The 16761-nt window shown below is 41.2% G+C and overlaps 1 protein-coding gene across 9 annotated transcripts in view; it reads right to left on the bottom strand.

Annotated features, from left to right (window-relative positions):
- Positions 1-16761, bottom strand: part of FOXP1 (forkhead box P1) — a 582432-nt gene that overhangs the window by 225144 nt on the left and 340527 nt on the right. For all 9 annotated transcript variants that reach the window (XM_055342934.1, XM_055342933.1, XM_055342948.1 and 6 more), the window contains one exon: positions 6555-6751. In XM_055342934.1, coding sequence (XP_055198909.1) covers positions 6555-6740 — 186 coding nt within the window. In that variant the 5' untranslated portion in view covers positions 6741-6751. The remainder of the gene's footprint in view (positions 1-6554; positions 6752-16761) is intronic.

The raw sequence follows: 16761 nt of genomic DNA, 5'->3' as shown, positions 1-16761 counted from the left end.
TGAATTTCAAGAACTCCAAGGTGAAGAAACAAAGCTAATACATACTTTCCAGTGTAGCACATATATTAGCTCACTTGGAACAAAGCTGAGGCCAGGCCAGTATGTGAAACTCTCTTCACCTTATTTTCTTGTGCGAGAAAAAAGAAAGAAAAAACATGGTTGTATTTCTCTGAACCAAATCAAACACAGTATTTAGCAAAGGGCCTCTGGAATGTTACAAGTAACACTTCATAATTACAATAGATTTGAGTTCAAAGACCAAGTGATGAAAAGAAACTTTCTAATGCGGAGTTCAATTCCCTATATAAACTTCCCTTTTGTTGCTCCATCTACCACTTGCATTTATATTGCCATTCTACTTTGTCATAAAAGCAGTCACCTTGTAACCCTTTTTATCAAGTAATCTATGCACTACCTAAAAGTACACTCGACGCCATCATTCAAGCTATAGGTTCACATTACACAAACATACCAATTCTGCGTGCTCAGCACTTGTCAATAAACTCAAGCAGTTGCAAAACAGCAAAGTAGGTTCCTTGCCTTCAGAGAACAGATAGGAGCCTGCCAGTTTTGCAAAACAAACTCTCTGCAATCACTGAAGCTGATCTGTCAACAAATTACCATTAAAGTCATACTTCCTGAAAGTCCAAAAGAGATTTCTAATGAGGGGAGAGAGAGAGAGAGAGAGAGAGAGAGAGAGAGAGAAAATTTATTATTATTAATATTACTACTACTACTACTACTACTACTACTACTACTACTACTACTACCAGCTCACGGGTCAGGGTTTAAAATTACCTACTCAAAAGTAGGGATGCTTTTGCTTAAAGTTGAGGGTATACTTCACTCATGGTGAAATGTGGCTTCTTGGTTTCTATGTACATGGCTCTTTTTTTGCTGTCATTTCTCATGCCATCTTAACTTTCAACCAACAAACTGATGACACACAACTGTTGAGTAATCAAAACTTGGAAGGACTTCATAAAAGGTTCTCATCACAAGTTCCCTCAATCTCTGACAATAATAGTTTGATGAGAGGGAGGCTCAAACTCAGAGTAAAGAACTAACTTTAGCATTCAGGGTGAAGTATGCCTTTTCCAGAAATAGCCACTTTTCAGAAAGGCACTGAGAAAAAAGTGGGAGTCTGTTACTGTTGTGGCTTTTCCTTATTTGTCACAATCATCTGAATTCCTGTCTCACTTTTATCTTCATTTGTTTGTAAATGGTCTTTGCTAATATTTTGGTGGCACTGACTCCCTAGATATTCTTGATCATGAGTATTTTCTATATTTGAACTCTACCTTGTGTTCAAAAGGAACATATCTTGGTAGAGTGAGTCCTTTATAATTATGGTCAGAGTTTTCGCCCACCAGTGAATGGAGTTTCTAGCCCCTATCACAGTGCCTGCCTCAATGAGGGAACTCAATAAACATTAATAAGATCTTCTTCTATGCTGCCTTCCAGAAGCTTCCCATATTGGACACAGAGGTGTTATCTTTTCCCTTCCAATGGCATCAAAAGACTTTCCTTTCAGACACGGTCCCCGGTAGCTACAAGGCAAAAGGTCACTTGAGGGTACTCCTAAAAGTTAATAAAGCAACCCTTGGTAAGGAGAAGAATGGTAAGGCCGAACTAGCCACTGCTACCTGGTCTTTGTACTAATCTACACCTAACCACTTGGGTTCCCCTCTGTAGAGCACGGAACAAGGCAAAGGATGGCCATGATAATGGTAACACAGTTCCCACAAAGGAACAGGAGTAAGATGAGAGGCATACGGGGATGGTTTGTTTCATGCGAGTTTACTGCCCATCCAAACACACGCAGCAATTTCTTCCAGGCGTTGTGTATCAACGGGGCACTTCAAGCTGGAAATGTTGGCATGACAACCCCCCTCTTCCACTCGATATCCACTAGTCATTTTGGTACCATGAACCGAATGAGGAAATTCATTCTGCCATTTTGAAAATGAAAAGAAGAATCTTTAATTTCCGTGTACTGGTTTGTGCTAACATGTTCACACTCTTGTCGTTATCATCTGGTCGCTCACATTCAAAGGACCCCGGGATAGAGACTCGAGATTCTCCTAGGCCCCTCTGATAATGTATTGTCTACATCTTCTGTGAACATACACAGCCAGATTTTCCTCTTGAGCCCCCATCGCATTCCTCTGGTCTCTCTAAGTTTCCCCCGGTCCTGTGCAGTGACTCATCTCTCACCTCCTTCAATAGCTCATTGTCAAAATGCAACCCCACGAATCCCTCTTCTTCCCTTTCATGATGTTTTCGAACCTACCTATTCCAACCTCTCTTAACTCCTCAGGATTCATTCAATGTGTTCTCTCTTTCTTTTACATTATTAACGGGAAACATGTATATCTACATGTGTTGATGGTGGGTATGTAGCTTTTTTGGCCAAAAGGTCCAACATCTTAAACCAAATGTTAAGGAACTACTGTTTATGAATGAAACAAACACCTCACTTATCCACACTCTCTAAATAATCCATAGTCAAATCCCATATATAGTGTTACCTTTTTTTCTTAAGTGTCTTTCTCACAGACTACCTCTAAACTGCCCTCCTCATATAAAACAATAGCCACACCTCAAAACCACAGCAACCAAAGCTCTCTCTATACTGATTTGCAGACAATAAAACTGCCAGGTGGTACCCAAAAAAAAAACCCCATCATTAAATGGAATGTTGTTAAGAAATAGCTGTTTTATTTAACAGCTATTCATTTTTATTGAATAAACATTTTCTAGTATGCATTCTGTTAATTGACCTGACAGCATATGCTGTATATGGAGAAACTTCTAAACATTATGCTCTATGTAATATGCTTATCTGAAAAAGCTCTCATTTGCAGCAATATGGAAATAAAATTCTGCTTTCTAAAATTCAAGACTTTTAAAATGCATTAATCCACACAGTTTATGAAATTGCTCTGGACATTTTAAAATCCTTTCTTTAGGAAAAAAAACTTCAGTAATTGGTAATAGTATTTGTTGCTGAGTTTCATAATGGAGTAGTGCATATCCAATACAGAACTTTTACAGACCCAGAAATGGGGCAGGCATAATAGGAAATAAAAAGCAGTTATGGTATCGGGTAAAGAATTACCCAGTGGCTAAAAGAAATGTTCAGAAACTCTATCAAATTATATTATTAGAAAACTATTGTTATAATAGTCTCATGGCCCAGATAGAAGTAGAGTTGAAACATTACAGAGATAATACATTTCGTTTTGAGGAAGGAAGACAGTTGGGGAGTGTGTTGGCGGGCTCTTCCAGCTACTGGCAGCACCTCTGCCTGGGTGATGGTGTCTGAGTGATGATGGCATCTTGCAGAACTACCAACCCCCCTGCCTAGAGGGCCACAAATGAGCGATGCTGCTGGGTGGGAGCTAGGGCAGACTGGAGAGCTGCAGGGCCCCTGACTTCAGGAACAATTCATCCCCTAACAACTGTTGCCCTTGTAGGAATATTGGTCTAGGGTTACCAGATCTTCTGATTTTTCAAGAGAAGATGGAAAAGCCAGACTCCCTCTACTCTTCTAGGTTGCCACCTATGTAATTCTCTTTTTTCCTTTTTAACAATTCTTCTTAGACCTTATTTAGCCAACCTATAGATCAATCCTAGCACAGAAGTCACTCATTCCACAGCTAATCTTTGTGAAAGCTCTCCATTCTGAAAGGGCACTTGCTATCATTTGTAATTATCTTTGGTAATAAGAATCAAACATGGAAAGGCTTGCATTTATTTAAAGTCCTGGCACTAGACAAAAATTCTCCCTATATCATCAACGATCACACTGGTGCAACTGGAAAATCCTCTAACATTCAGTGTTACACACAGCATAATTAACTCATTTTTATACCAAGCCCTTTTAAGCCACATCTTTTTGTTCCATGGACTTCTAACATATTTTACAGTTCTAATTCTCTTCCACTGTCCTACATTAATCAAAGCTGTAACCCCTGTTGTCTTTGTACTACAGAATCAGAATGTGCCCCTGGCGAGGAATGGGGGAAAAGTCAACAGGAATTAAATTTCAGTGCAACTGTTTACTCAACTGTGGCCTGCAGTTATTGAAATTTTATCCGTGGTTTTGTGTGACTACCGCAGTAATGAATTCAGCATGGCTGTGATTTTCTCACTGCTGGTATTCTCACTTCAAGTAAAAACCTGTAGAATAAAAATGATGAAAACAACTCAAGTCCATCACGTTGACCCTCGCATTTCTCCAAAGTGCTTAATTGTAGCAGTTTTCAGCCTGGAAAAAAAAACTATGATCACTCTGGTCCCACAAAACTTTTTCAATCCTCTAGGTTTTTTTTTTTTTTTTCCCAATTCATCTACAGATTTTCTTGTCCTCCAACAACCTGTGAAGAGCCTCATCATACACTTAGAGGGGCAAACAGCTGTCAGTGTTTTATTTTAAAAGACAGAAAAGGCCTGCCAACCACAATATGTGGGGTTTCAGCCACAATGATAAATCCAACTTCTCTCTCTCTTCCTAAATCACATCAACAGCAAATAAAAATAAAATTATTATAAAAAGTATTTAAAAAGAGTTTTGAAGTACAATCAGAAGGTACTGACATCCATAACACATAACAGCATATTTTCCAAAGTGGTCAGAGCCAAGATAAATAGGGTAGGTGTAGATAACTAATTTTGTTACTGATGCTTTTTAAGAAGATGCTGTTAAAATACACTTTCCTAACTGACTTCTATGAGGCCAATGCATTGCTGCTGTGATTGGCATAGAGGTGTGTGTGTTGACGATATATATGTGAAGATTTTGGCTGACTTACGACCCAAAACAGCAAGTGATAGCAAGTTTCCCATTTATTTAATTAACACACCCATTTATTTAATAATGCACCCTAAGTATGTGGGATTCACACCATATAGAGGTCAAGAGCACCAACTCAACCACTCCACAAAGAACCAGTTGCTCTGCCTGTATAGGGTAAGGACACAGAACACAGCACTCCAAAATACCAACTGCTCGTTCTCAATATAACCATAAATATCTGGGAACACCACATGAACGATACATGCACATCCATGGCTACCTTTCTACCATGTAGAGTATGTTTTGCTTGACCACCTTAGTGGTTAGAATTCGGCCATTTGCAACTCACTTAAGTGCACAGCCTTCCACACAACATATGTCCTAAATTCCAGCTGACATGACATCCAAGGTGCAGGCACAAAAGGGTCAGGGTGGCCAGTGAGAGACACCACGCCACTTGGATGAAGCCCTATGCAGTAAGACCTGAGGAGATGTCTACTAGTTTTTTTTTTTTTTTTTTTTTTTTGCTTTCTCTCTGTTGTAGCTTCACCCCAATAGGTTCCACTAACTTCTAAGGGACTAGCAATGTAAACCATTTTTCGTATCTTAAAAACTTCTTAGCAAGAAGAATATAAAACATGCTCAGAGTGTGTCAAAGGTTATAACCCTCCTATAGGAAGGGATTCCCTTTACTTCTCTGATACGGATTCCAAGAAAATGGTTTGAGAAAAGGTTTGCCTTCCTCTTTCCTCCTCCCCCAGCGATTTGTTTCTTCCAGGAAGGCCAGAAGATCCCTCCTTCGTTTTTCACCTTTCTGCAATGGTGCCATAACTATGTATATCGAGTAAACAAATCAAGGACCAAAAGAGAACAAAACCCACCCATTATCATTAACAGAAATAAATCATATTTTCTGATTCCAAGAGAGGCTGGAAAAACAGTGCTGTCTTCAAGCAGACCCTATTTACTTATTTGAATTTCCCTCAACACTTGGGCCACACAACACCATTTTCTGGGTCACCTTTACCATTTGGAAACATTTGATCAGTCACTCACAGGCACCCACTGACATGCCTACAGAGAATGTAAGGAGAATGAATATGCCCCAGTTTATAGGCATTTGGGGGAGCCACCAATAAGAGCTCATTTAGAACATTAAGAGGATCTAGCTTCACACCGGCTGCCATATGTATATCAGGCACATTGGTCAGTGGCCCACACCCCTAAGTTCCTACAGGTAGCAGGTAGGGGAGGTCATTTCTTACACTTATCCCCGTGTGCTGCTGTTGCTTTGCGTGCTATATACCCATTCCTGCCTGTTTGTTTCTGTTCCCCTGATTCATCTACTACTCCCTCTTCCATCCCGTATTCCTTTTATCCCTTACCCCCTTATTGTGGGTCTTTCTTCCCAAGGCTCCACAAGCCTGTGTATTATCACTACTTTGTGATTCAAGCATCGGGAGCCATTTCTCCAAAGATTCATTTTATTCCAAAGAGTTCAGCTTCAGCCTGCCATGGTGGGGGCCTGGGACGGGTGCCCAGGGGCGCACTCAGTCGCATCTTTACCAACTGCCCCCCAAAGTAGGGGTTGTGGGAGGGGGCTTCTAGGACTGTCCACCCCTAAGGGCTTGAGGACTAGTCTCTGAAGCCAACCACCGGGCCGGCCTGCCAGGTGAGCCCAGACACTCGCAGGGCGGTGGGGGAGGGTCCGGCGCCCCCCTCGGCCTCCCCCAGCACCCCGTGGGCACAGTACCTGCTGCTGCTGCTGCTGCTGCTGCACGTGCGCGAGCTCGGCGGCCCCCGCGTCCGCGGCCGGCGTCTCCCCGTTGGACCGGCCTTCGCGAAGGCTGGCGCACGGGAGCAAGTGGTTGCTGCCGCTCGACCCGTTCTGGATGGCTGAACCGTTACTTTTTGTCTCAGTCCCAGATTCTTGCATCATGACTCAAAAACCTGAGAGACAGGGATTTTCAGGAGGGAGCGGGGGAGAGAGAAAAAAGCAGCTGTTGAAACAGTTGTCGTCCAGGAGGAGAACGGGCCCTGCCTTCCATGTTGCCAAAGGCCGTAAACAGTTGTCCTTTTCGGTCACTCGCTTTGGCCCTGGGTGAGGGGTCCCGTCCCTTGGTGTTTGAGGGCAGAGGTGGCAGTCCAGCTTCAAGCTGTAGGGGTGGCCCTTGGAATAAATAGGCTTTGTCCCCTGGGAAGAAAATACTTACGGGTGAAGTCAGGATTTATGGTTAAATTTCTGTGATGGGATCTGGATGTTGTGCTCAAAAACTAGTAAGTCGTTCTGGACAGCGTATTAGGTGTGACATTAAATTTTAGTGTGCATGGGCTCTGCGTGGGGATGTCACACTCCTAGAGAAAGAGTCTCCGGCTCCACTCTATCAAGACATGACACACACCACCGGGAGGGCCCCTGAGGTAATCTGAGCCGAAAACTCTTACAGTCAAAAACCGAGGAGCATTTAAAGATTCATCCTCCTCAGAATCATTCAGGTACTGAAAATCTTCAACTCTGGCCATTCTAATAAGATAGGCCACATTTAAAGAGGGAAAAAAAAATATCTACTTTTCAGAAGCCACATAAATTCAGACTCTGATCTTTGGCCTCTGGTTAAACCTGTCCTAAGAAATCCTTTTTTTTTTTTTTTGAGTTTTATTTTATTTATTCATGAGAGACACACACAGAGAGGCAGAGACTCAGGCAAAGGGAGAAGCAGGCTCCATGCAGGGAACCCGATGCGGGACTCTATCCCAGGACTCCGGGATCATGGCCTGGGCCGAAGACAAACGCTCAACTGCTGAGCCACCCAGGCGTCCCTGTCCTAAGAAATCCTATTCAAAGTTAGGGGTTTCTCATGATGGATTATTAACCTTGAGTTTGGTTTAAGGCCTGACAGGGTCTGGGACATCTTATATTTATTTTGGAGAAAAATCTGGCCAAGGCTGACCCAAGAAAAGGTCTGAACATGCAAGTACGAAATATCTAATAAGACATATATACAATGACATATATACACACACACACATATATATATGTATGTCTGTATGTATAGTGCATGATGAGTAGATGGAGGATGCCATCTACATACACTTAAATATTTCACGTTCTGCCCAACTACTTTCTAGGGACAAAACCATTTTCCTATAGAGCAATTCAGCTCTCAGTAAAGGCATCTGATTATGACCAAAGATAGATAACACCAAATGTACCATCTGTGGATCACCAGTGCTGTGCCCAGCCCTCCTGCAGGTCACTTATGTATATATACATAATGTGCATATACCAGTTTAGTTCTGAATGTCTATACTGGTATACTGCATACTGGTATCTGCAGTATGCAGGTGAGAAAAGTAGGATTCCATGAGGACCATTCTAATTGGCCTGGTATAAATCACAGCTACTAATGGTGCAATAAGGATTTGAATAAGTTCAGTCTGATGTCAAAGTTCTTAACCACGTGTTTTCATACAGCTGAGGTGCAGTGGGGAGCAAACAATGAAATGGCAGGGTCATACTCCAAATTCATAGACTAGGACTTTGAACAGGAAAAACAATGAGCACTGAAGGACCTGACGGTTCGAATATCAAAGCTGAGGAATGTCTGAATATTCAAACTTTAACGTGAGCCACCATCTCAGATAAAAGGGCTGAAAACTTGTATCGCAAATATTTTTGCTCCATGGAAAGTCATGCACAACCAGTGCTACAGATTTCTTCCCCTCCCCACTGCCGCCCCCTGCCCCCCCACCCCCGGTGAAATAATGGGACAATGGGGAAATGGAAACACTTGGGACATGTTTAGCTGCGGCTGCCCTCTTGCTAGAAGTTGGTTTAAATCCCTTTTCTACCGACTTCCACAAAAGCCCGATGGAAAATTAAAAGCAGAAAAATTCACATCTTTCTTTACTTCCTTTCAGCGCACTGTATGATCCAACTTGAGTATAAACTTTAGGAACCCAGAAGACTTATTTTTTAAAGTTAATCCAATTCTGAAGGGGATTAAGAATGGCATTTTTTGTTGACAGGTGGGAAACAAACTCAGATGCAACAGCTGATTCATTCTCTTTAGATCAGACTTTCCAGTAATTAAGGTCCTTTAAACCCATTTATATCCTTACGGTCTGCAGAGTAGAAAATCTTTCAAAAATACAACTAAAACTTTCTCTAAGATAGAAGAACCAGGCAGTGCTAGTACTTGTTTGTTGCCAAAAAAGGAATTAATTTGTGAAATTGAGGGGATTTTCCCCCCAATGTTTCAGTTTCTGTTTCACAAATATGCCCATTTGTATAGAAACGAAGGAAAAGACAGCATTGAGGTATTTAAGGGAGAGAATGGTTGTCCTAGAGTAGTTAACAGGGAGACTCACTGAATTCTTAGAGTATGTCACAAGCATACCTAAAGAAAAAACAGAAACTTTTTTTAAAACTTTCTGGAAAGCCTATTCATATCAGTGAGTGGACCCCCCCACCCCAAAAGACAAAAACATGGCTTACACGTGAAATCTATACCTGCCCTGAGAATGGGGCATATTTAGCCAAATATCCCGTCCCCAGAACTATCGGAAAGATTGCTGCCTTCATACCCTGTGACCACTGGGATGCCTGACCTCAGAACAGGTGCCTAAGAGACTGGCCCTGCTTCTGTTTCTTTGGTTTGACACTGTGGTGGTGGGTGGAGTAAGAACAATCTCCAATCCACAATTTGATGAGAAGGTTTTGCTCTACGCAGTTCCAAGAAGACTGCCAAGTCCTCCAGTAGAAGTTTTGCAGGCATCACGCCAAGCAGCTTGGCTTGCGAATCGGGTCTGTGAGAGTGCAGGCATTGGGACCGAAATTGCATAAAGGATTATTTTGGTCTGAGGATGTCCTTAATTAGTCAAGTGCTAACAGTAGTATGTAGGTTGCAAGATTTAAAATTTCCCATAATCTCCCACACCAATCAGGAGAAAACAGCTTTTTGAAAAGCACATGTGAAAAATTAGGAGTGTCGATGTCTAAGAACATTTCTAACAATATCTGGGCTGGCAATGGTTCTTTCTATGGAATGTTCCAAGCCATTTAATAAGCCTTTATGTCTGTACAACACTTCACAAACTACAAGGCTCTCTGAGGTACTTTTCAAACTCATAACAAGTCTATCAGGGAGAAGAGACAGGTGAAGTCTATCCCCATTTTACAGTTAAGAAAACTAACGGTCAGTGGTAGGTTAAGGATAGATACAGCCATAATCATTTTCCATTTCAGACATGAACTTGTCCATTCAATGAATGACAGAGAATTTCCCATTTGCAAAGCCCTGGGAAAGGTGGTGAATTAGTAAATGAATGAAAAAGAAAACTAAGTAATTCCAGGAAAGACAATATCAGGGTGGCAGGTGGACCAAAACAACAACAACAACAAAAAGGCAAAAAGCGTCAGCATTCTTTAGCAAACACCTCTGTCTTTTTCTATTGAGTTTTACAATTTGAGAGTCATCTGAAAGCAGGTCAATGTATACAAGAGGCAAGCATGTTTTCTGACATCGAACAACACTGTACCCTCTTTTCTTAGAGGGAGCTTGTCATAGACACTCAGTTTGTATAACCTCCACTTCTCTCTGGGACTCCTTATAACCACTGAACTGCTTTGCTCCATGGTAAATTGAGAACAAGAAATGATACACAATCAAAGTGCTCGAATATGAAGGCATTAGCACCTGGAGGACATGACCACCCGTGCCCACTAACAAGCCCTTCAGAAACAAACACAAGTCTTCCTCTGGCTGCTTGCATGGCTTCTCTGAATGCACTGAGCCTGTTTAAGTCACATATGATCCATTCAACACAACCTTGCAAAGGCTGAGGCTGTAATCACATGGATATCAGAAAGCTTAAAGAAGCCAAAATGGCCCACTTCTTGTCTCGCTTGGAAACATGACAGAGCTACTGATTTCAAAAGATCGATTTTTGTGCTGAAGGAACTTGAAGAAAAGGACAAGAACTGAGTTTAGCATGCTTATTTGTTGTCATTGCCAACAGAGCATACTCTGGAAGTATTCTGGAAAATTCATAACGTCCAGGCCAATGTATTTATAGTAAATTAAAGCAATGCTTTATTATTATGATTATTTCCTTGGTTACAGTGTTGATGCTGAAAATTTAAGGAAAATAAAGCCCTTGTTATCATGCTCGTGAAAGATTTTAAGCTAACAAAAAGTTCAGTCTTGATTCCAGGGCAGTTAATTAAGGTTGACCAAGTCAGGCAGAAGTAAATTAACTTGGCTGATCAATTATTTATATGAAGCAGAATAAATGCCCTTAAAGAACTTGGTCTGTTCATGAAAGGATGTGTAAATTAAACTAAACATAGTTTTGTAAAATATATTTCTACTTCTATGGGGGAGAAGAGAAGAGAAGTTAATAGTGAAATCACTTGTAGGAAAATGATGATGGTGATGGCACGGTCCTCCCACATCCCAAAGAGAAGAGCCTCTTTCTCATTGTTCGTCCACTGCCAGGAAAGAAGGAAAATGGAAGGCATTTTGAGCTGGGAGGGGGGGTGGGGAGAAGAAGAAAGGGAGGGGGTAGGGGGAAGGAGAAGACAGGAAGGAGGTAGGGATGGGAGGGACAGACAAGGGGAAGGAGCAAAGGTGGGAGGGGAAGACAGAGGGATGAGAAGGAGGAAAGGAGGAAGACAGCAACTCTGAGAATGGAGAAACTATGTGAATTCCTGTATTTTAGAACTACTTCGTCCTCAGACTCCGTGCAGAGTTTGTAGACAGGACAAGAATAAAGGTGGGAGTCAGGCTAGCCCTAGTTCTAAAAGAAGGACTCATGTCACAACTTGATGATTCAAAGTCCACACTGATCACATTCATGCAACACAGGAAAGAAAAACTTGTGTGTATTAAGATATAAAGCAGGCATTTACTTCTGGGTCTCATCAGATAAATGAACGGTTTCCCTTTAAATGTGCAAGAGGTCTATCTGGCAACATATTACACATAAAGGAGTTGTAAGGAGCAAAGTGCAGCTAAGGAGATTCTTCTCTGCCAGCAGGCAAACAGCAGGGAGGTGCAGGACACTAACCCAGCCCCTTACTTTCCATCTTCTAGCAGAAGCTCCTCCCATTCCAAATAGGGACTCAAGAACAGAAAGCATCCCTGAAGAAAGTCTGGCTTTGACAATGGAGATTTTGCATTTCCTAGCCGGTGGCATGTGGTTTGCAAGTGTTCACCCTTCACCTGGCAAGATGCCCTGGAGCAGCAACAAGGTGAAGGGCTGGCGGAGGGATTACAAGTGAAACTGAGGGGTTAAGGAAGCAGGTGAAGAAAGGACAGGATGAAAGGCCCCCAAGTGGCCCCAAGATGCAGAATCACTGTAAGTGGGGATTTTGTAGCATACTCTCAAAGAAAAAGAAAGGGAGGAGGAAGACTGAAAGGAGAAACAAAATAATGCCAGCGGATTATTTTCACATCTGAGATCACTCCCACAAGTTGTGAATGAACTCTTCAGACACAACTGTCTGTCTATCCACTATCCAATGGCAGGGGTCCCATTTCACGGAAAGACCATTCATGGGTCAAGTTTAGGAAGAGAAGTCAGTGTGCTGCCTGTGTTATGAAGGCAACATCTTCCAATACCAAATTTTCATAATTATAACAGAAAGGCGTAAATTTTCTAATGCATGGCAGTTCAAAAAGTAATCAAGGGAATGAGCCGGAGGGCTATTTTAATGTATGCAAAGCTAGTGACCCACAGTAAATGGGAGGTAAGCTACAATGAATGCAAAGTAATGCACACATACTGAAGTCCTGGTCTGATGAGGGACGGCTAAAATTAACACCCAATTAATTTCCGAATTGACAAACAAATGAAACCCATAAATCTACTTTCTCATTAATTTTCCTGTGGTATAATTTAAAGCAGTAATATGAGGGCAAAAACTGAGCATTATCCATCATAAATATCAAAAAGATAGCACTGTAACACTATAAATTATGCATATTACCTGTTGTTAAAAATGATTTATGTATTATCAACTTTATCGTGCACTGTAGATATCTAGATCTATCTTTAAAAATCTGGAACTTCATTTAGCACTTAGGAAGAAAAAGTTCAGGAGCAATGAAATAGTCAAAAATGTGTTCAAAAAGAAAAAAAAAAGAGGCTGCTTATGTAGCCATATGGGAGATAAGGGCAAAATTGGAATGTTCCTAAATCTTAGGTCAGCAGAGGTTGAGGATATCATGGCAAGCGTCGAGCTGGGCCTCTCAACAGAGAAAGAAACAGCTCTAGGAGCACCCCTCTTGGAAAGCTGTGATACACCCATTCTCAAGAAGCTACTGCTGCGGGAAATGCAGGACTTGGGGCTGGAAAGGAACGGGTACAGGCGAGGATGTCCTGGATGCATCTCAGACAGCTAGAGCGGGGAAACCGACAGCTACGGGTGCTCAGCAAAGCAAGGAATCTTCAGTCGGCGAGAAGTCTGGGGGGATAATTACACTCACTGGTAGTAATGTATGGTAGCTCTCTTACCTTTATAGTTTAAAGGAGGAGAAAAAAAAGAACTAGGAACTAGTGTGTATTTATCAATCAAACTAGAAGTACTCTCTGTTTATCAGGTAAACAGATAAAGAGGCATTCAGAGTAAAATGATCCCCTTCCTGGCCTCTCCCAACGCCATTTCTTTAATAACAATTTGGGGGGGAAAAAAGCCTTTATTTTGAACTTGACTTTCAGGCACACCCTGCATATACGTTCGGTGACCCCCAAAGGATGCCTGAAATTGCAGATAATACCAAATCCTACATACATACATATCTATGATAAAATTTAACTCATAAGTTAGGGACAGTAAGAGATTAAAAACAAAAATAAACTAGAGTAATTATTACGATATAGTGTACTAAAAGTTATGTGAATGTGGTCTCTCTCCCTCCACCAAAATATCTTAATGTACTGTACTCACCCTTCTCCTTCTTGTGATGACGTGAGATGATAAAATGTCTACGTGAGGAGCTGAAGTGAGGTGAATGACCTGGGCGTTATGACACAGCCTTCTAACAATACCTCAGAAGGAGGATAATCTGCTTTTCAACCCCAGTAGACCACGGGTAACTGAATCCACAGAAAGCAAAATCGTGGATACGAAGGACTACTATAGTAGGAACTTAAAACGTAATTGCTGAATTCTTAGCTAAATGATTAAATGATAGGAAAATACAACTCCAGTTTCTCAATCAAATGAGTTCAAGGGCTTGTGCTGGCCACCACCTTGATGCTCCTAATTTTAAAATACCCTATATGTCCTGCACTTCCTTTGGAAGGACTCATCATTTTGGATTTCTGAAACTCAGAAACTAAAGTAAGCCATTAAATCGTTTTAAGTCATAACGAAAGTAGGACTGTCCCAATCATTGAAAATTTGACGATACTCAATCAATGAAAAGCTGTACCAAAATCCATGGTCAACAGTTAATATTCAATTCAGCTGGACTGGAAAAAGGTAGAGAGCAGGATGTTTAATTTTCCCTGTAATGCATGACTCACAACGGAGTTAGAGGAATAGGGTGGTAATAAAATAATGTTCCTAAGAAAAACATGATTTCCCTTCTCTACCAGACTTTCATAGTAAAGACCAGAAATTTTATATTTTCGAAGAAAAAGAATTCTTGAATTCCAACACCAAGACAGGACGGTTGTTCAGATGCACTGTGTGTGTCTTGCTCTAACAGCCTGTCTTAAAAAAAAACTTCCATGGTCTTCATAAGTCATCAATAAGCATGGATAAAAACACCCACCCCCTTAAAAGTTACAAATGTCTATATTTTCAGAATTTCGGCCGCTGGTGGTCTTGTTTTCCTTCCCTCCCAGTGGATAAGAGTTTAAGCGCTGTAATCATAGCAACTGTGTGCAAACTTTGGAAGTTAGAAAGGAGCTGCTCTAGGAAACAGAAGTACAAAGGAGAATGCATAACCCACTCCCTTGGCATATTAATCCAGACGAGCTCAAATAATTAAACAGAGACCAAAAAGGAGCTTTGTCAATCCTGTGTTAGGCTGTTTGCTTTGCCACAAGGAAGCCTCTGCAGCTTAGGGTATGATGGGGCCAGGTGTTCTAGGGAGCTTAATTAAAATGCATTTTTACAGAACACAACAGAGTGTAAGTTTGAGAATTAACAAGGCCTGCCAAACTTGAATCGTCTGAACATTCAAACAGCTGAACTGTCACAAATAGCCTAGTGGAATAAAGTAACCAACAACCAGGTCGGAATTTTTTTTTTTTCATTTCCATATATTATATAGTTTCATATACATGGGGCCAGGTTCCTAACATCAATTAGTGGCTAGTGTGCACAATGACACACTTCACCTATCTCCTGCTTTTGCCTCCAGCCCCTAACCGCTCTAGTGGCCAAAGTGAACAATATGTTCAGAGCATCACGGCAGCTTAGTGAATGCAGGCCATCAGAAGTCAGTGCTTGCACTTCTCCATTGTGTGAAAGGGACAATTATTTAATTTTATCCTTCAAAAACTTCAGTATGCATATATGTATCCCCCCCCCCCCCGGGAAAGTTGCTCTTACAGACAGATGAACAGGCTTTCTCTTGATATAAAAGACCACAATTTGTTGAAGGTCATTACCCCTAGCCTCCACCCTCAACCCAGTCTGTATTTTACCCTTGTAATTTACAGCAAATGCTAGCAGGCCCTGCCTAGTATTGAAACACAACACAAAATCAGAAACAGCAACAAACAATAATTAAAAACACAAAAAACAAAGATGATGTAAGCTGTTTTCTCTGTTGTTTGCAAAACACTGACAAAGGACAGGCTAATGTTTGGTCTTCTCTAATGTGACTCTCAGTGACCATGGGACAAGAGTTACACACATCAAGCTGAACAAAGAGACCCAATGTCTCCTTTACTTAACTAGAAATGATACAACGCATAGAACTCATTTTAAAATGAGACAGGTGAGAATATCAGGTAAGAATTAAAACACTAGCTTGTAAAAACATATGTATATCAACTGTATGATTTCTTCCCAGTTAGGATGTCTCTTTATATCACCGAGAATTTGTTCACAATACATTAAACTCAAAGTTAATCTTCCCTTTGCAAACTTGAACGAGTACACCCATCACACACAGGATCCTATGGAGCCCACACAACGACACACAATGAACACACACAATAATACAACATCCAAGGATTGTACCTTTCGAAGGTGACTGCCTTGTTCATAGCACTAGACTTTTTCTCCTACACCTTCTAAGTCCTTGTTTGCTCCACAAAGAGTTTTCTAGCCATCTGATGTTCTATTACTAAGCTAGTGGCCTTTCAGGAGAGCTCTCTCCCTTCTGAAAAAAGCAAACAACTGCATAGATATCATTACACTAAGGAAATCTCTTAGAAAAACCAAACAACTTGCTAATCTCTCCAGCCCCTTCATCCAAGCAAAAGATAAGAAAAGCAAACCTAAGTCTGTTTCAACCACATTCCAGGGACAAGTTCCCCTTTTTTCTTTCTTTATCAAAATTCTAGTATTTAAGTTTTCTTTTTTTTAAATGTGTGTGTGTTTTTTAAACAGACCTTGCAGGATAAACTGCTGCTCGCACCCCGCAAACAAAGCAATATTTGTTTAATAACGATTGCTGCCATGGGTACAGTAAACAAGGGGCCCAGCATTTGTGTTTATGAACAAACACATCATCTTACAAGAGCAATTTAACATTAACCAGGTGGAATAATCAACAGATTTCATAGGTGACACCAGGGGCAGGACTAATGTAAACAGGGCTAGGGAGGAGAAAGGGGCCACTCTTCGGAATCAAGGTCGAGGTAAATGCATTACAGAGTAAACAGCTGCAAAGAAGGCAAGATAAACAAACAGTCATTCTTCTGACATTTAGAGAGGCAGAAAGGTTGTATGTTACACAGATCAGCTGCTGACCACCATGAAATCAAACCAG

This window comes from Nyctereutes procyonoides, unplaced genomic scaffold (assembly GCF_905146905.1).
Source record: "Nyctereutes procyonoides isolate TBG_1078 unplaced genomic scaffold, NYPRO_anot_genome, whole genome shotgun sequence".
NCBI lineage: Eukaryota > Metazoa > Chordata > Mammalia > Carnivora > Canidae > Nyctereutes > Nyctereutes procyonoides.
The sequence above is the reverse complement of the archived record's forward strand: the minus strand, read 5'-3'. Positions and strand labels throughout refer to the sequence as shown.